We start from the raw sequence: 20,390 nt of genomic DNA, 5'->3' as shown, positions 1-20,390 counted from the left end.
CTGCTCTTCTTAGGGGACATTTTGTGCTCTTGTGAAGTGAGCAATTGAGGTGCCAAAGGCCAGTGTGGTATGCCCTGTTTCTGACCTCTTAACCTGTGGGTGTCTTGAGGAAGAAGGTGGCTTAAAAAAAAAAAATCTTTGTTTCCTCTGTGCCTGGAAGGGCCAGGAGGGGGTGGAGGGCAAACAATGCCAGGTGGCACTCACTCTCAGGGTTGTGCAAATGAGTTTCTCCTTAAACTTTGTCTGTTCAATGCCTCATTGGCCCCAGCCTAGTCCTGGCTCTGGCGTCAAGCACAGTGCAGAGAGGACAATAAGAGCTCCTTGGCCAGGCACAGTGGCTCACGCCTGTAATCCCAGCACTTTGGGAGGCCTTGGCAGGTGGATCGCTTGAGGTCAGGAGTTCAAGCTCAGCCTGGCCAACATGGTGAAACCCTGTCAAAAAAAAGAAAGAAGAAAGAAAGAAAAGAAAAGAAGAAAGAAAGAAACAAGGAAGGAAGGAAGGAAGGAAGGAAGGAAGGAAGGAAGGAAGAAAGGAAGGAAGGAAGGAAGGAGAAAGAAAGAAAGAAAGAAAGAAAGAGAGAGAGAGAAAGAAAGAAAGAAAGAAAGAAGAAAGAAAGAAGAAAAGTAAAGGAACTCCTTTGTTGAATGAATAAGGGGATAAGCAAATGAAGCGTATAGGGAAGGACACACACATGGAAAAAATCTAGATGCTGAGTGTTTTCACAGCCTTTGTCCAGCCTGTGTTATAAAAGGGTCATGTTGAGGTAGATTAACTGGGCCTCCAGTATCATCTTAGCTCAGGCTGCTGTAACAGGGTAACATATGGTGGCTCAGACAACAGGCATTTCTCTCTGATGGTTCTGGAGGCTGGGAAGTCCAAGATCAAGATGCTGGCAGATTCAGCTCCTGGGGAAGGCTCTCTTCCTGCTTTACAGATGATTGCCTTCTCACTGTGTTCCTCACATGGCAGAGAGAAAGAGAAAGAAAGAGTAGGTGGTCTCTGTTCCTTTTCTTATAAGACACTAATCCCATCATGGGGGCCCACCCTCATGACCTCATCTAAACCGAATTACTTCCCAAAGGGCCCACCTCCAAATACCATCACACTGGGAGTTAGGACTTCAACAAATGAATTGGGGTGAGGCAAGGCACAAACACTCAGTCCATAATGTAGTGCATTAAAATTACACATTTTGGGTCCCTGCTTTGGCACAAAAGTTTGATCACTGTAATAGAATTCTAAAGTGGCCCCCAAGATTCCCTCACCCAGTGTGCACAACCTGTGTAATCCCATCCCTTGAGTGGGTGGGCCTGGCTTAATCAGGTGAACTCTTTAAAAGAGGGTGTAGAGGTTAGAGATCAAAGAAGTCAGAGAGATCGGAAGCATGAGAGGAATTTTTCTTGAAGGAGCCAATAGCTACATTGTAAGAGGGCTACAGGATGAGAAAATAGGAGAGGCCTCCAGGAGCTCAGAGCAGTCCCCAGTAACAGCCAGCAGGAGGTGGGCAACTCAGTCCTACAACCACAAGCAACTAAATTCTTTTTTTTTTTTTTTTTTTTTTTTTTTTTTGAGACAGAGTCTCACTCTGTCGCCCAGGCTGGAGTGCAGTGGCGCAATCTCGGCTCACTGCAAGCTCCGCCTCCCGGGTTCAAGCAATTCTCCTGCCTCAGCCTCTCCGAGTAGCTGGGACTACAGGCGCCCGCCACCACGCCCGGCTAATTTTTTGTGTTTTTAGTAGAGACGGGGTTTCACCGTGGTCTTGATCTCCTGACCTCGTGATCCACCCGCCTCGGCCTCCCAAAGTGCTGGGATTACAAGCGTGAGCCACCGCGCCCGGCCTGCAACTAAATTCTTGATGCCAACCTTATGAGACCCTATGCAGAGAACGCAGCCACACCATACCTGCACTTCTGCCTCACTTTCTTGCTGGCTGTCACTGGGGACTGCTCTGAGCTCCTAGGTGATCACAAATTTGTGTTTCATTAAGCTGCTAGGTTTATAGTAATTTGTTACATAGCGTAGAAAGCTTATATCCTTTCTACAATAGATCAGTCCACCTCTCCTGGGTCCCCTGTCTTATTAAAAATAGCTCTCATGTGGTTGTTGATTACATTTTTCCCTTGCATTAATATATAACCTGTTCCTTTTAATCCATAACCTTCTTCTTTTTTCCCCTACTGTTTCCTTTGGGAATTTACATAGCAATTTAGAATCTACTACACACATTGCTATTCGAACACTCACAGAAAACTATTATCTTCCCCCCCGCCCTCTACAAAGCATCTCCAGGGCTCATATTATTGTGAGGCCTCTATTTTCATCCTTGCAACCAATGTTCAGAGCTTACAGAGCTTATCATGTTTATTACATAACAATAAGACATAAGCCAAAACAACTTGCTGCTGGGCTTTTAAACATAGCAACAGCAGAAATCTTTTCTGGGCTTAAGAAAGAGCCACTTCAAATGTCTACTACTTTCAGCAATTTTCTGGTCTATGGAATGAAAAGTCTAAAATTCACAGAAAGCCCTCTGCTCCACCATCGGACTTCATGACGCAAGGGGGCGGGTGGGGAAGAAAGTGGCGCGCTCCCTCGTTGTTGGGATTCACAGGCTGCCTCTCAAAGGAGTATTGCCTGGGTGGCGAATGCTCTTGGAGGAGAAAAGAGAAAGGCATGAAACGGGGACTCGTCAAAGTTGCCACCATGGTAATGTCACTCAGTGGCACAGGGCTTGTTCCTCCCTTTTGTTCTCCTTTTTTTTTTTTTTTTTTTGAGACGGAGTCTCAGGGTCTCGTTCTGTTGCCCAGGCTGGAGTGCAGTGGAGCGATCTCGGCTCACTGCAAGCTCTGCCTCCTGGGTTCACACCATTCTCCTGCCTCAGCCTCCCGAGTAGCTGGGACTACAGGCGCCTGCGACCACGCGTGGCTAATTTTTTGTATTTTTATTAGAGACGGGTTTTCACCATGTTAGCCAGGATGGTCTCGATCTCCGGACCTCATGATCCACCTGCCTCGGCTTCCCAGAGTGGATTACAGGTGTGAGCCACTGCCCCGGGCCCCTTTTGTTCTCTTTTCTAATGGGAGGACCATTAGCAGTTGTATTCAGATGAAGAGCTCATTTAGTTGTAAGCACTAAAAACCCAATCTGGTTTAAGCACAGCAGGTTTCTTGGCTGACATAGTGGATTGAACCAAGGCTGTGCTGTTTCCCTTGACCTCCCCGTTTGGTTTCATTCTCAGGCACCCACTCCCCACACAATGTCCTTTACTTCCCCACCCCCAACCCAAATCTCTGGCCTCGCCCCATGGAAAAAGGGTGCCTCTTTCCTCCATTCCAGCCATGAACCCTGGGCTGACCATTTGAGCTTTGGTCACATGTCCTCCCCTTAAATCAGTGCAGTGGCCAGGGAGATGGAACCCACTGTTTGGCCAGCACAGGGCATGTGTGTCTATTTCTAGAGCAGGAAGATGAGGTCACGAGGACTGAGTGTGTGGGAAGGCTGGGTCCCCAGAGGAAAACCAGGGTGCTGTTACCACTGGATGGTGGAGTGGACACTGGGTGAACTACGGATGGGCTCCAGCAGCAGGACCTATCCCAGTACCAGATAGAGCTGGGAAGACTTGAAGCCCAGAGAGGCCATGGGGAGCAGAGGCTTCTCCCCAGCTCTATGCTTCCACTGAGCCACCCCAGCATCCTACACATTCATCTATGTGTGTGTGTGTACCTCTCACCCAGGTTGCCTGCCTGGAAGTAGAGTCAACGTGGAGGTGCATAGCACAGTGTTTCTCTGCCTCGGGCCCTCTAATTTCCTCTCTTGGACCACAAGGGGTGGGAATTTCTGTGCCCCTGTCCTTGTGTTCCTCTGAGAGTGGACTGCCTTCTCTGCCTTCACAAAAATCTGAGGGCTGTATGAAGACTTCATGTGGGGGGCCTGGCCTGCTGTGGGTGGGAGTCTGCGTGCAGCAGAAAGTGGGAAGCTGGGGTAACCCTGGGTCCCAGGACTTTGGAAACTCACATTTTCCCTAGAGCTGTTGCTCATGGGGTTATTCCGTCTCTACTCATGTCCTGTTGGATCTGCCACACAGCAGGACCTCTCTGTATCCACTTCCTATGGGTTCTTCCCAGAGCATCTTTCAGGGGTGCCATGACCCCTGCTTTCTGGATTGAGGCGGTAGGAAGGGCTCTCTCTTATTTCTAATTGAACACTGGCCTGTGCCAGACTGACCAAATACTCCCTGATCATTCAAAGTGTCTCCTCCATGCCCTTGGGCAGGTTCCATTTCTGCTTAGCCGGAGAGACTTCCCAATTCACCAACAATGAGTTAAACACTCTTTGATGGGGAAGGCAAAAGATTTTCCCTATGTAGGATACATACTTGGAAATTTGGCTCTTAGCAGTTGGGTGTGCTATATGCAAAAGTAAAGTGCCAATTAGTTTTGCTGAATTTTATTAATATTGGGGGTCCGTTATAAAACCACCCATTAGGTCTATAACAGCACAACTTAAGATATATCCTAGTGGGATTATCTATTTGATTCATGATGCTTCAATCATTAATTTTATACTTAACATAGGGAATGTGATTGAATGATTCATTTATGTAGCAGAGTTGTACTTATTAAATATTTACTCAGTGTAAGGTACTGAGCCAAGGAATACAAAGATATCTAACCCTCATTTCTTCTCCTCCAAAAGTTTATAATCTACTAGATGAAGCAAGTGCATAGCACAAAAATAGCTAAATGTGGTTCTGTGTCAGAATCAGTCTGTTTCTTTAGGAAGACAGCTTATTTGAAGTTCACCTAACTTCGAGCTTGAGGAGTTTTTACTGAAACTAAGGTTAGGCTCAGGTGTCTGGTATTAAAAAGGGCCACTCAGAAGCTCCAAATCCCAGGAAAGGTTATAGATACTGGGGAGGGACTATAGAGTTTCAGGGATACTTTTGCTTCAAAATTAAGTAAGAATTTTTTGACTGCTCTGAAAGAAGCTGTGTGAAACCTAGTGGAAAAAAATAACTAAATTATTCTTGATCTTTTGGCATTTAACAGAGCAAAATATAAGTGGAAAGGAAGCAGGAATATCGTATTATTAATGGCACATTAACTATTTGAAGAATGTGTTGGTCCATAGAGTGTGCAGAGAATCTATTAAAGGGAATGTATCATGTGACGTCAGAACAGATGGATGTCACATTGAGTCAGCAATGATGAGGGGACAGGTGTTGGACGTTGACAGGGTCTGCTACAGTCACCAGGGAGAAGCTGTCTCAAAGACTTGAGCCCCAAGTCTAAACTTTCATCACAAGTCACCCTTGGGCCTATCACCTTGGGCCCAAAATAGCTGATGATTCTGTAGTAGCCATGGGAGTTACTGGGGTGGGAACATGTGGGGAAAGTAACTGTGAGAGGTGTGTACTAACTGTGGAGTTAGTCCTAGAAAAAGGGTGTCCAGTATGCCTGACTTTAGCTGGAGAGATTTCTGTAGCTCTGCTTTAATTTTCCAGTATTTGTCATTGAGTTACTCTTGTTGCTTGTACAACTCTGACATGAAGTTCCAGTTCTAAAAAAAAAAAAAAAAGCCATGGAAGAGACAATAAAATGCCCACCTGGATTGTTGCAATAGGGTATTGTTCTTTGCCCTGAGCCTCATGAGTCTTGCCCCAGTAACTCGGTCTTTCTAGGACTGGACTTCTCAGAGACGGGGGTTTGTATGAGTCTGTTCTAATGCTGCTGATAAAGACATATCCGAGACTGGGTAATTTATAAAGAAAAATAGGTTTAATGAACTCACAGTTCCACATGGCTGAGGAGACCTCACAATCAAATGCGAAACGCACATCTTACATGGCGGCAGATAAGAGAATGAGAGCCAAGCAAAAGGGGAAACTCCTTATAAAACCCTCAGATCTCATGAGACTTATTCACCACCGTAACAACAGTATGGGGGAAACTGCCCCCACGATTCAATCGTCTCCCACCAGGTCCCTCCCACAACACGTGGGAATTATGAGAGCTACAATTCAAAATGAGATTCAGGTGGGGACACAGCCAAACCATCTCAGGGTCCTTACCCTCGACCTGGGCCTATGACCAAGCTCCACTCTCGCTGGTAGACTAACCTGATGCTAACTGCAGAACTTCCCGCCTCCCTGGAATCCCGGCTGCTGTGCTTTTAGCTCCATGTCTGCCTCTTCCTGCTGCAGTTAGCTGAGCCATGATGACTGCCTCACAAAGGCTGCCTACAAGGCAAGGCTCAGCGTGAAGGCTTTGCAGAGACTTGACCCACGGAGCGAAACAGTAGGAGACTGAGACAGTCGGGTTCCTGGAGGCAGCCAGCACCAAAATTGTCTGGGAGGGCAGGGTGACTCCAAAAGACCATCTGGGGGAGTTCTCACACGTTCCTGACATCTTCTCTCCATAATTTTGGCACAGGGAATTTCAGCTGGCTGGAGTGGGTGGACAAGGTGGAATAAAAAAAAAAAATGAAGACAGCTTTAGACACCAAAATCACAAAATCTTACTGTGGATTCTATCCATTACTGGACATTTGGCTTGTTTAGGAGAATGCTTGAAACCCACACGCAAATGCAGATTACACTCAGACCAACACATCGCCCTCCAGCGCTTTCCAGTGCTGGATGTGACCCTTCAGAAACCTCCCTGGGGAGGGTCTTTGCCATCTCCTCCCCTCCCCAGAGCACTGTAGGGTAAAGGAGGGCTAAGAGTGAAGCTTGGCAGTAAACTGGCAGTGTGTGCCTCTTCTTACTTAGATCACCAAAACCCCCTCAAAGGATGTGAAAAGCTAGCCCAGGCTAGCCCAGGCTTGCTGAACTCCAGAGATGACTTCTAAGACCGAGGCCACAGGCCAGGCAGGAAAGGTTTCTCTGCTCTCTAGGGAGTAAAGAAGTCATCAAGACCGGGCGCAATGGCTCACACCTGTAACCCAACACATTGGGAGGCCGAGGCGGGCAGATCCCCTGAGCCCGGGAGTTTGAGCTCAGCCTGGGAAACATAGTGGGACACCCATCTCTACAAAAAAATACAAAAATTAGGCCGGCGTGGTGGTGCGTATCTGTAGTCCCAGCTACTCTGGAGGCTGAGGTGGGAGAATTGCTTGAGCCAGGGAGGTGGAGGCTGCAGTGAGCTGCGATTGCTCCACTGAGCCACTGCACTCCAGTCTGGGTGACAAAGCAAGACCTTGTCTCAAAAAACGAAAACAAAACAAAACAAAAAAAAACAAAAAAAAGGAGTGATCAAAACATCTGGTTTTTAAAACTTCAGGGATATGAGGAGACAATGATCTCTAAGGTACACAAGTCCTTGGTTTTTAGAAAGAATCACTAGACTTTTTTTTAAAGCAAACTCTCATAGTTAATAACAATATGTTGTATATTTGAAAATTGCTGAGAGTAGATCTTAAGTGTTCTCACTACAAAAAATAAGTGTGTGAGGTAATGCATATGTTAAATAGCTTGATTTAGCCATTCTACAATGTGTGTGTATATATATATATATATAAACAGCATGTTTTATACCATAAATATATACAATCTTTACTTGCCAATTTAAAAAAGAAAAAGCCAACTCTCAAAAGAGAGGAGTGGTAGAGATGGTGCTAATGCTCTGTCTAGTTCTTTGTTCTTTGTTCTTTTTATCCTGAGCATTTTGGTGGAGGCAGTGTGGCCCAGGAGGAGGATGGGGCCAGAAGGCAGGCTGTGTAGCAGGGATGCTGGCTGGGCCTTTCCTAGCTGTGTGACCTTGGGCAACTTACATAACCTCCTGAGCCATAGTCTCTTTATCTAAAAATGGGCATAATAAGAGAATAAGAATAACTGTTGTGAAAAATGAAATGAAAGAATGCATGTCAGCTGGGCACGGTGGCTCGCGCCTGTAATCCCAGCACTTTGGGAGGCCGAGGCAGGTGGATCACCTAAGGCCAGGAGTTCAAGGCCAGCCTGGCCAACATGGTGAAACCCTGTCTCTACTAAAAATACAAAAATTAGCCAGGCATGGTGGCGCGTACCTGTAATCCCAGCTACTTGGAGGCTGAGGCAGGAGAATTGCTTGAATTCTCGAATTCAGTTCTTGAATTGAATTCTTGAATTGCGGCAGCAGTTGCAGTGAGCCAAGATCGTGCCATTGCACTCCAGCCTAGGTGACAGAGTGAGACTGTCTAAAAAAAAAAAAAAAAAAAAAGAATGCATGTCAGCCCTTAGCTCACTACTTGACTCGTGGTAGAATCTCAGGAAGACAGATGTTTTGTGAAAGGACGAAGGTAGAAGATGGAATAGGATGAAAGCAGGCATCTCCGGAGGGTGTCATGAATGGGCCTCACACCTTTTAAGCTCTGTGAGCCTCTGGCTTTGTCCTGCCCATCCTGGAATCTCCAGCACTAAGCAGGGGCCTGGTGGAGAGTAGGCACTAAGGAAATGCTTGTTAGACTGAACAGAGCCTTGGCTGAGCCCTCATGGAGGAGAGATTTGCAGAAAGGGAAGGAAGACATGTGAGAGAGGAAAGGACAGAGAGACATGAGTGAGGCAGCAGGAGGGGACAGAGGCCACACATTGGGACAAAGATTCCCAGTAATAAACTCTAACTGTGCCCTGTCTTTAAAGCCCCCATAAAATGAAAAGGCTTGCAATGGAATTGTTTCAAAAGTGCTTTGGAAGCCAGATGGGAAGCTTATGTAATTGTTTTTACTTGCGAGCTCAAGTGAAAATAATGAGCCCTTTTCTTGCCTGCAGGGGAAGAAGGTTTTGGTTCAGACATCCTCCACCTTTCTCTGTCCACCATGGCTGGGACAGAGCCCTCCCATGTGCTCTGCAGATGCCCTTCGGAAAAGCTGCCTCTTCTATGCGGTGCTTCTGGGCAGCTGGGGAGCAGACATGGGGACAAGTGCTGGGAGATAGGGCAGGGCGGGGAGAACTGGATGTTCCATCCTCACAATGAAACACACCCCACATCTCCTCCCAGAGGCAAAGAGACATCAAAAGAAGACCAATTTCTGAGGCTGGGAGTAGGATGGTGGGGTGGGGACTAGGGAGAGACTTTTAAGGCTTTTAATCCTTAAAGAGTAGTTATAGATATGCAGTATATGAAAGCTGTTGGCAAACGGTAAAGTGCTGTACAAATACAGTCATCATTCGATATCTGAGGGGGATTGATTCCAGGACCCCCTCACCCCAGGACACCAAAATCCAAGGATGCTTAAGTCCACAATACAAAATGGTGTAGTATTTGCATATAACCTACACACATCCTCCCATATACTTTAAATCATCTCTAGATTACTTTTAAAACCTAATAAAATGTAAGCGCTACACAAATGGTCATTACACTGTATTGATTTTTAAAATTGTATTATTTTTATTGTTGTTGTTGTTTTTTAATGTTTTCAATCTGCAATTGGTTGAGTCCATGGATGAAGAACCAGCAGGTAGGGAAGGCTGACTATATAAAGCTTTATTAGTTATTAGTGTAGGGAGAAGAAAAAATACCAAAACAAGAGGTAGGGCAGGATTCTTCTGCCTGCCTTGCTGCTCACCCCTTGATGGGCAGGCCCATTGCGAGCCTCTCTGGATCTTCATTTTTCACCTGCAAAACAAGGTTAATCTCCCTGATCCTACCCATGGTCAAAAATGATCCCCGGATTTTTCATGCTCCCAAGCCACGTGGCCCAGGTTTTTACTTGACCTGTATTTCACTCTGTCTACTGTGTGATTTTTCTCAATACTTCAGCTAATTGTTTACACAACTCCCGACTCAGCAGATTATAAGCTCCATGAAGGCAGGGACTGATGGGGAACATAGTCAGTAATTTTTCATTTTCAGTCATTTACTTAAATATTTATTGAGGTCACTAGGCACTGTGTTAAACTCCAGAAATATAGCAGCGAGCAACTCAGACAAAATCTCGGCTCTCTCACTTTGCTTTCTGGTGGGGAAGATAGATAGTAATGATAAAACATAACATAAACAAGAAAAGTAAAAGACAGCAGGGCTCCTGTGTTGTATACCTGTAGGGGGCACTATTTGCACGAATGTAATATTAATGGCTGTCTCTAATGTGCAAAGGCAGCGGCTCTGGGGATGCTATATCCCCAGGGTCTGGCCCAATGTTTAATATGCGGTAAGCATTCTGTAAATATTTATTCGAGAATAAGTGAATGAAAAAATGAGTGGTCTTAGTGTGGTAAAGTCTTTTAATATCCAACTATATCCATGTTTCTCTCTTTTGGCATACACCTGCTGGCTCCTTGGAGTTAGTAAAGCCATGTGACTGATTCTGCCTAGTGAGATGTAAGCAGAAGTGTTGGAATTTACTTCTGGATGAGCGCCTGACCACCTCCAGCTGTTTCTTCCCCTGGTGCAATGACTAGGGCAGCTGCAAAACAGTGGATTCTCCATCGCCCTGAGCCCCTGGGTGATTTTGTGGAGCAGAGCAGACCCTCATTGGATATGAAGCATTTGCAAGATGAGCCTTTGTTATGTTAAGCCCCCAAGACTGTGGGGTTGTTACCATGGCATAGCCCAACCCATTCTGACTGATGGTCTCACTCTCCTGTAAGCTCTTTGAGGGTGGGGCCATGGGGCTCAGCATAGGAGCAATCTGTAAATGTTCAAAAAGAATTGATAGAAGAAAGAGTAATTCACATTGATTAATAAATATTATCAGTCTCTTTTCCCTCTGCTTGAATTCCTCAGCTCTTAGGAAACAGGATGGCTAGATTGTTCATTTCCAATGGGTGAGTTTCCTTTTACCCATAAAGCCCTCTCTGTGGCAGGTGAGGCAATGCTGCCCTTTTCCACACACGAAAAAGACACTAGTTTCTTTCCATGTGACTCAAACAATCTGGAGGAAGGACATAGGAAAACCCCCAGAGTTGGAGCAAATGGGATCTTTGCCTACTCAAGCCTCTTCAGTGTGGCTTGCACGAAACAGAGAGATATTTGCAGCTGTGCTGTGAGTCCAGACAAGTACGGACAAAAATTCTCCATTCCCCACAGGGTGGCCAATACACTACTATAGATCTCTTTCCTTAGACCAGGGGTCCTCAGACCCTGGCATGCATCTGAGTCCCCTGGAGGGCTCATTCAAACAGATTGTCAGTGCCCATCCCAGAATCTGTGATGTAATTTGTTTGCAGTGGGGACTGGGAATGTGCATTTCTAATAAACTCCCTGATGAAGCTGATGCTACTAATCCAGGGACTGTATTTTGAGAACCCATTGCCTACGACTGATGTTCTCTCTGTCTTTCAAAGTCAAGAGTAAATGCAACACCTGTGAGACTAGCGCTATAACCTGTTATTAGTCATTAACAACATGGGATCAACTAATTTTTTTCAGATTACCCAGATAAGAAGGGGAGACAAGATGGAGGAAAGAAAAGTTTCAGGAAGGGGTGGGCCTGGGAAATAATACAGTTTTGAGGACTGCTGCCCAGAGGAGGGACGGACGATATCTTAAAAGAAGGTCCTGGGGTTGAGAGCCAGAAGGAACCTGGGGCCAATATGGGTGCAGAGGTGGCCATGGAAGACAAGTTTGAGGGCTTATCCTTGCATAGTGAAAAGAGGGCCTGGACTTGGAGTCCAAAAGCCTGCAGGCCTCTCCTATGAGACCTTGTAGCTGCTGGCAGCAGCCAAGGTGAGCCACTTTGTTAAGTTGTTAAGCAGACTTAACAGCTCTTGTGGGGAGAGCCTGCCAGGGTTAACTCAGCCTCGAGCCTTAACCTCTTTTGCATGAGGAGGTAGGTAAGCCCTTCCCAGGGCCCCATGCCCAGTGCACTGTCTGTACCGAGCCTGTGTTCCAGCATCTTCCTGCTGGCTTGTTATCGGTGGTCCCCAGCAGAACAGAGTTGTGCTGTGCCAAGGGTTAGCGTAGGTGGCCGTGACTCACTCAGCCTCATGGGGAAGCAGATGCTGCCACTGTAACCAGCGCTGCCAGGGAAACAGGCTAAATAAATCCCAGATCCTTGTAGAGGGCAGAGAACAAGCTGCCTACAGCCAGTGAGCCAGCAGCTCTGGTTCTGTTCTAGTTCAGCCACTGCAACAGCCTGTGCCCAGCTCTCAGCTTCGGGGCTAACTGGGGACTGGGATTGAGAACAGAAACAACAGAGCCTTGTGCAGAGGCTGGAGCATGTGACAAGAGGTGATGTATTAGTCCATTTTCATGCTGCTGATAAGACATCCTCGAGACTGGGTAATTTATAAAGAAAAAGAGGTTTAATGGACTCCCAGTTCCACATGGCTGGGGAGGCCTCATAATCATGGCAGAAGGCAAGGGAAGAACAAAGGCATGTCTTACATGGTGGCAGGCAAAGTGAGAATGAGAACCAAGTGAAAGGGGATTCCCCTTATAAAACCATCAGATCTCGTGAGACTTATTCACTACCAAGAAAACAGTATGGGGAAAACCACACCCATGATTCATTTATCTCCCACTGGGTCCCTCCTACAGAATGTGGGAATTATGGGAGCTAAAGATGAGATTTGGGTGGGGACACAGCCAAACCATATCAAGTGATCAGAAGGCTGTGTCTGATGATGGGTGCCCATGCACAGCTGCAGGACCCCAAGCTAAGCCTTAGGCACTAGGCTGACGAGTTCACATAGCTCCCTCTCTGAAAATCTGTGTGATATTTGTGCTTACTGTTGGGTTGGGGAGAAGAGATGAGAAACTCAACTCTTTTAAGACAGGGTCTCACTCTGTCACCTAGGCTGGAGTGCATTGGTGCGATCTTGACTCACTGCAACCTCTGCTTCCTTGCTTCAAGCTATTCTCATGCCTCAGCTTCCTAAGTAGCTGGGACTATAGGCACGGGACACCACATTTGGCTAATTTTTGCATTTTTTGGTAGAGATGGGATTTCACCATGTTGGCCAGGCTGGTCTTGAACTCCTGATCTCAAGTGATTCACCCACCTTGGCTTCCCAAAGTGCTAGGATTACAGACTTGAGCCACCGTGCCTGGCCAAGAAACTCACTCTTGATTCTCTTCTCTCTCCTATTTGGAAAGGAGCAGCTCCCGCACTAGACAATGTGAAGCTGCCCTCTATTCCAACTGGCCAGAAATCGACTCCCTGAGAAGTGTCTGTTTTGTCATAAACCAAGAAGAGGAAACTGAGTTCAGAAGGTGCAATGACCTAGCCAAAGCCCCACAGAGGCTTTTAGAGGCAGCGTCAGGCTGGGCTCCTGGTATCCTGGACACAGAGCCTCATCATTTCCCACTGGACACTGCACCCCATGGCAACAATCGTATGGACCTTAGGGAATTTGCTTTACCATGAATATCTGCTCTTACAGGCAGTGGGTGGTGCCATTAGTAACATACACTGCTTTTTCCATGAGCAACAGGGAGTCTGTAGCCAACTTTCTCCAACTTCATCAACTCCTAATCCAGGCTAATGAGTCCCTGGCTCTACCAGTCAGATAGTAGAAATCCCAAGAGTTTTTAGGTTTGCCTAACAGCCTATCATTGTAGGGTCAGGAACAGAGCCAGAGGTGGGCCTCTTGGGTTTTCAAACCAGCCCTCCCGAGGTAGTGAATGTCCAAACTCATCAGTCCCACCTGATGATTCTCAGGTAATTTCCCCAGAAGTCCCCACTCCCTATTCCCAGATGAGGCTCACAATATGGCCCAGTGGTATTAGCACATTTTTATGGCCCTAGGTTTCCCTGAGGTAGGAGGCAAGACTTGACTCTGGAGGCTCGGCTCAGACACTGGACCAGATTGAGGACTAGCTAAAACAGGGAGGAGGCAAAATCACCTCTCCATAAGACACATCCACGAGCATGGCATGTCAGTTTACCATTGCCATGGCTACACCGGGAAGTTACCGCCCCTTCCATGGCAATGACCTGACAACCCATAAGTTACCACTCTTTTTCTAGAAATTTCTGCATAATCTTCCCCTTAATTTGCATATAATTAAAAGTGGGTATACACATGACTGTAGAACTGCCTCTGAGCTGCCACTCTGGGTGCACTGCCCTGCCTAGGGGTAGCCCTGCTCTCCTGCTGCTGCACACTGCTGCTTCAATCAAAGTTGCTGTCTAACAGCACTGGCTCACCCTAGAATTCTTTCCTGGATGAAACCAAGAATCCTCCTGGGTTAAGCCCCAACTTAGGGGCTCATCTACCCTGCATTATCCCCAGGCCCCCAGCAGCCACCTCAAGCCTTCCTTGCTTCTCAAGCCCCACAGAGGGGGCTGTGAGGGGCCTTCTCTCTCTACCTTCCTCTTAGATTTCACAGGAGGAATAAGGGCCACTGGATGGGCCTCACTGTCCTTCCTGACCTTGCCCTCCTGTCTCCTGTTTAAGGAAAACCCCTTTTCCTGCATCCTGATCCCTTCCCTCCCTGCCATGTCTTTGCTCCATAAATTATCTCCCGTCTCCTAACTATTCAACATCTACCTTTCTACAAGTTCCTCCTCCTCAGCCTGTAAACATGTTTATGTCTCTCCCACATAAAAGAAAAAAACCAGCTACATCAAATGCACGTTCCTCCCTGGTGACTCTACTTCTCTACCGGAAACACCTCTTATCAGAGTAACCTGCACTTTTTCCCTCCCCTTTCTTACCTCTCAGTGGGTCCCAGTCTCTTTCTGTAACTTGCTGTGTAAGCTTGGGCAAGTGACTTAACCTCTCTGAGCCTCTCAGTGTATTCATCCATAAAATGAAAATAATCACACTTTCTTTGTAGAGTTGTGAAAATTTAATGAAATTCCACACACGAAACTCCCAACACAGTGCGTGGCACATGGTGGGTGTTGAGTAAATGGAGCAGCTGCTTTAGTTATTTCGATCCAATGCTGTCTGAATTTTGCCCTGTTGCTCTCTTGAAATTGTTCCTGCAAGGTCACCAACAGCTTTTTTTTTTTTTTTTTTTTTTTTGAGACAGAGTCTCGCTCTGTCACCAGACTGGAGTGCAGTAGCGCAATCTCAGCCTGCTGCAAGCTCCGCCTCCCAGGTTCAAGTGATTCTCCTGCCTCAGCCTCCTGAGTAGCTGGGACTACAGCTGCATGCCAGCACGCCCGGCTAATTTTTTTTTTTTTTTTTTTTTTTTGTATTTTTAGTAGAGATGGGGTTTCACCATGTTGGCCAGGATGGTCTCAATCTCCTGACCTCGTGATCTGCCCACCTCAGCCTCTCAAAGTGCTGGGATTACAGGTGTGAGCCACTGCGCCCGGCCAAGAGCCTTCTAATGACCTGTTACACGGTATCCCCCTCAGTGCCCATCCTGCTTGGCCTCCCTTCAGCATTGTGGACTTTACCCTCAGTCTAGAGTTTTCCTTTCCCCACCTCTTGTCTGCCCCTTCTCCATCGCTTTCCCTCACTCTTCCTCCAGCCATCCCTGCAATATGTGCCCAGGTCTCTGTTCTTGTGGTTGTTATTGCACATTCTCCTGGGCTTTCTCATCCATGTCCAGGAACTACATGAGTCTTCCAGATTAATCTTCATAAAGCATGAAGAGCCCTGAGTTGTCATTCCCTTTTTCAACAGTCATCAGTGGTTCCCTGTCTCCCTCAGCAGAAACCCTCTGTCCCCAGCACTGGCTCACCGTGATCTCCAGTGCTGGATCCTGGGATATGCTAGGTTTGGCTCTTGAACATCTACTGCACCCCTCATCCTTTAATCCACCTGCAGTGGATGCAGGGAGGGACCCCCTAGATCCCTCTGCAGCAGTTATTCCCTCCGTTGCTGGGCGTGCTGCTGGCAGACCACCCTCTTTGGGAATTGTCTCAGCTATCAGCCCTCTTTGGGAATTGTCTCAGCTGAAGGGATTCACTTTGTCCAACATCACACCCTTTCCCAGAGCAGCCTGCATTCCGTGGCATCAGTGTGGGAATGTAAATTCTTGAGCCCCGTGCCCTAACTCAGGAAATCTCTGAGGAGTTGCAACTCCAAAGCTCCTCAGAGGTCAGCTGAGGCCTTGGGGGAGACTGCATTCCAGCCCAACTTCTCCTGCCCAATCCTGCCCCTTTCCCTTCTCTTCCCCTCTCCTTTGCTCCCCTTCCCCAGATGTTATCCCTGGAGCACTCAACAGACTCCCTGCACATTCATCTCCATCACAGTCCACTTCTCAAGGACACAGCCCAGGACACTACCCACATCACCCTATTTGCCTCACTTGAGGAATCCCCCTGCTGCATTCTTTCTTTCCTCGATTTCTTGGTTCACACCATCCCCTCCAATTATCCTGTCCTTTCCTCCTTCCTCTACCTGTCCAAATGCTCCTTGTTCTTCAAGGCTCAGCTCAAATGGCACCTTCCCCATAACGTTTTTATTTGATGTTCTCTGGTTTACCTCTCTCCACCCCTAAGGTAGAAGACACCACTCCCTTCTTTTTGCCTGGGATCTGAAATTGCCCCAGAACCAATTTGTGATGGTTATTTTATTTTATTTTTGAGGCAGAGTCTTGCTCTGTCACCAAGGCTGGAGTATAGTGACTTGACCTCAGCTCACTGCAACCTCCACCACCCGGCGCAAGCAATCCTCCTACCTCAGCGCCCCCAAACAGCTAGGACTACAGGCATGTGCCACCACACCTGGCTAATTTTTTGTGTTTTTGGTAGAGACGAAGTTTCACCATGTTACCCAGGCTGGTCAAACTCCTGAGCTCAAGATATCCACCCATCTCAGCCACCCAAAGTGCTGGGATTACAGGTGTGAGCCACTGAACCTGGCCTGTGATGGTTAATTTTAATGTGTCAACTTGGCTGACCCATGGAGTGCCCAGATATTTGGGCAAATATTATTCTGGATGTTTCTGGGTGAGAAGAACACTTAAACCAGTAGACTGAATAAAGCAGATTGCTCTCCCTAATGTGTGAGGGCCTCAGTCAATCGGCCAAAGGCCTGAACAGAACAGAAAGGGTGACCTCTCAAGTAAGAATTCTTCCTGCCTGACAACCTTGGAACTGGGACATTAGCTTTATTCCTTGCTTTTGGACTTGAACTGAAATATTGGCTCTTCCTGAGTCTCAGGCCTGCTGGCCTCCAAACTGGAACTGTATCACCTTTTCTCCTGGTTTTCAGGCCTTTGGACTTGGACTGGAACTAAACCATGAGCTCTCCTGGGTCTCAGCTTGTCGACTCACCCAGCAGATCTTGGGACTTGCCAGCTTCTGTAACTGTGTGAGCCAGTTCCTTATAATAAATATCTTCCTCTATATATATACATCCTGTTGGTTATGTTTCTCTGGAGAGCCCTAACAAATACTATGGGAATAATGGATTTGGTGTGAAAATTAAGTGTTTTCATGCCTGTAGAAGCACTCTGAACAGTCCCTATACATAGTTATCCCAGCACAATGAATGTTAGCTATTATTATTATGTGTGTCTTATTATTCTAGGCCTAGGATAATGTTTTAATAATTTTTATCTGACATATCAAGCCCAGAACGAATATTTGCTGATGGAACCCAATTATCTCCTGGCTTAAATGCTCCCACCCATGTATTACTATGATTTCAGCTCTCACTGCATCCCCAGCTGTTTCCAGGGTCTCTCTCTCTCTCTCTTTTTTAGAGATAGAATCTTGCTCTGTTATCTAGGCTGGAGTATAGTGGTGCAATCACAGCTCAATGCAGTCTTGAACTCCTGGCCTCAAGAGATCCTCCTACCTCATCCTCCAGAGTAGCTGAGACTACAGTTGTGTCCGGCCACCACTCCCAAGCTAATTTTTATGTTTCTTTTGTAGGGATACGGTCTCACTATGTTGCCTAGGCTGTTCTTGAACTGCCAGCTTCAAGTGATCCTCCTGCCTCAGCCTCCTGAAGTGCTGGGGTTACAAATGTGAGCCACCCGTGCCCGGCCATTTCCAGGGGTGTCTAAGGAGATGCCTCCCATGTGCCTGTCTGTCAGTTGCACTCGTCATGATGCCTAGCATCTCAGCTCTTCCTTTTTGTCCTAGCCCTTCCTTCTCATCCTTGCTGGTGTCCACCATGGGCACATCAACATCTGTCTTATGTTCCCCACAAGTCCAGTTGTCAGGGCACCAGAGAGGAGGTGGCTTCCAAGCAGAGGGGTAGGGGAGAGTCTGCTCTGAGCCACTCACCTTCTCTTGAGCCCCAAAGAAGCTATACTTGTGCTCAAAGTTTCTTGAATAGCCTCCTTCAGCTTCAACCCTTGCCCTCCCTCCCTACCTCCCACCTCCAAATTGGACTCTAAATGAGTTCACAGGACCAACCAAAAAAAGAGATGTCTGGTCTCCTCTTCATCTCCTCTGGCCTTTTCTCTACCAAAAATCTTGTATCTTCCTGAGGCTAAAGAAGAAGAACTTCCAGGAATGGAGACAGGAGAGCAGATACCGACGGGAGTGGGTAGCGGGGAGAAGAGCAGGGGATTCGACCATGCAGGGGCAGCAGCAGCTGCTGCACAAAAGTCCCCAGACACACTTAGTATATTCTTATGGGATGCAGCAGAATCCCACCAAAAGATGAGTGAGGGTGAGACAGAGTAGGGACGGGACTTGGCCAACCCCCACTAAAGTATTTTTCCACACATGCCCGCTGACCACCAGGTCTTGTTGCACCACCCCCACTGGCACTATACCCGCTGACCAGAGCTTGCAAAGTGTCTGAGGAAACTAAGATAAGCAATATTCCACCATAAATCTTACTCAAGGGAGTTAAGTCAATCACCCACATGTGCATAGGCCAGGAGAATGACTGATTCTAATCCCTAGCCTCATTGTAATTCTAAAATCTCTGCCCAGGAAGGGATTTTCATCCACCACTTTCTGATCAAGTGATGCATGTGTTAGCATGATTCCTTACTGCATCTGTGCATCTTGCACTCCACCTGGCACATGGAATGATGCTCACCCACCTCGCGAATTATGCATGTCACCACCCTTAAGACACCGTAATGCACTCCCCTTGGGGAGCCAGCTGGACAACTCTTCCTCCTGCGCAGTCTCCCTTATGTCCAATCTCTCTGGCCTTAGGTCTTAATAAAGCCTTGTCTGGAAAACTTGCTTGACCTCATGTTAATTTTTATTGCATGGGAGCCTAAGACCCTGTGTTCGGTAACTAGGGTAGAGCCATCAGGGACTGAAAGTGGAAGCTCTGATTCTTAGCCTCGGAGCTGATGGGTCTTTGAAAGATGTGGAAGGAAATGTTTCCTTTGACCAGAGTCCACAGCTAAGAATCACCAGGTAGGCAGAACTGACTCATCTCCTAGGGGAGGTAGAGAGGAGGCTCCACTTACACAGACTTTGCAGGGTCAGATTTCATGGTTGAAGGCAGTAGTCCTCTCTGCCCAGGCGCTTGCAGCTTTGTGAGTGGCCAGTCTGTCCATCATCCTCTTCCCTTTGGAGCACTGGGCACGGCCAGAGCCTCTCACATTGTGAGACGTCATTCCCATTGGAGTCTGCCCACTGGGAAGACACAGAAGCTCTTGACTCAAGGTGCTGCTGGAGATGGCAAGGCCATTCGTGATGCCAGAGCCCAGGTTGTCAGTTTGCTTTCCCCTAGATTTCAGTACCCATCTCCTGTCCCTGGGCCTGAACAAGCTTCTGGAAAATGTACAGAAAGGCCAGCATACTTGCAGCCTCACACAGATCTCCCCAAAGCCCTCTACATACACCAAAATGTAGGCTCCCACTTCATGGTCCAGAAGGCAGTCCCTCTCAAGCAAGACTACTTGTCAGATGATCAATCTCTCTGGTTGGAGTAGTTTTCAGAACAGAAGGCTCTCTGCTTGATTAGGAAGTCTGTAGAATGGACTTTGGTTAGTAGGAATGTTGTATTAGGCCGTTCTTATATTGCTATAAAGAAATATCTGAGACTGGGGAATTTATAAAGAAAATAAACTTAATTCACTCACAGGTCTGCAGGCTGTACAAGAAGCATGGTGCTGGCATCTGCTCAGCTTCTAGTAAGGCCTCAGGAAGCTTACAATCATGGCAGAAGGCAAAGGGGGAGCAGGCATGTCACATGGCGAAAGCAGGAGCACACGTGAGTGGGGTGGGAGGTGCCACACACTTTTAAATAATCAGATCTAGTAAGAGCTCACTCACTCTGGTGAAGACAGCACCAAGCCACAGGGATTCGTCCCCATGGGCCAAACACCCCCCACCTGGCCCCACCTCCAGCAATAGTGATTACATTTTAACATGAGATTTGGGTGGAGACAAATATCCAAACTGTGTCAAATGTCTTCCTGATTTTGATCTGAAATCTGCTTCCTTGTGATAATTGAAATGAGTGAGTGGGCAAAAGTCTCAATCAATCAAGTTTACTAAGCCAGATTTGGCGTGTGTCTGGGAAAAACATGAGCTGCACACACATCTATGGTTATTTTTCTGAAGAGGTTTTCAGGAGGTTTAGTATTTATACATTTCCTTCAAGGGGGTAGGCATGCAGGAAGACAGCCAGGTTGGT

General features: G+C 47.1%; 1 protein-coding gene across 1 annotated transcript in view; it reads left to right on the top strand.

Moving 5' to 3' along the window:
* Positions 1-20,390, top strand: part of LOC105739240 — a 58,812-nt gene that overhangs the window by 20,441 nt on the left and 17,981 nt on the right. Inside the window, 3 exon segments of the mRNA XM_012504301.1 lie at positions 2,204-2,263; positions 2,265-2,525; positions 2,527-2,763. Coding sequence (XP_012359755.1) covers positions 2,204-2,263; positions 2,265-2,525; positions 2,527-2,763 — 558 coding nt within the window.

This window comes from Nomascus leucogenys, chromosome 1a (genome assembly GCF_006542625.1).
Source record: "Nomascus leucogenys isolate Asia chromosome 1a, Asia_NLE_v1, whole genome shotgun sequence".
Classification (NCBI taxonomy): domain Eukaryota; kingdom Metazoa; phylum Chordata; class Mammalia; order Primates; family Hylobatidae; genus Nomascus; species Nomascus leucogenys.
Note: the sequence above shows the minus strand (reverse complement) of the source record. Positions and strands in the feature narration are given on the sequence as shown.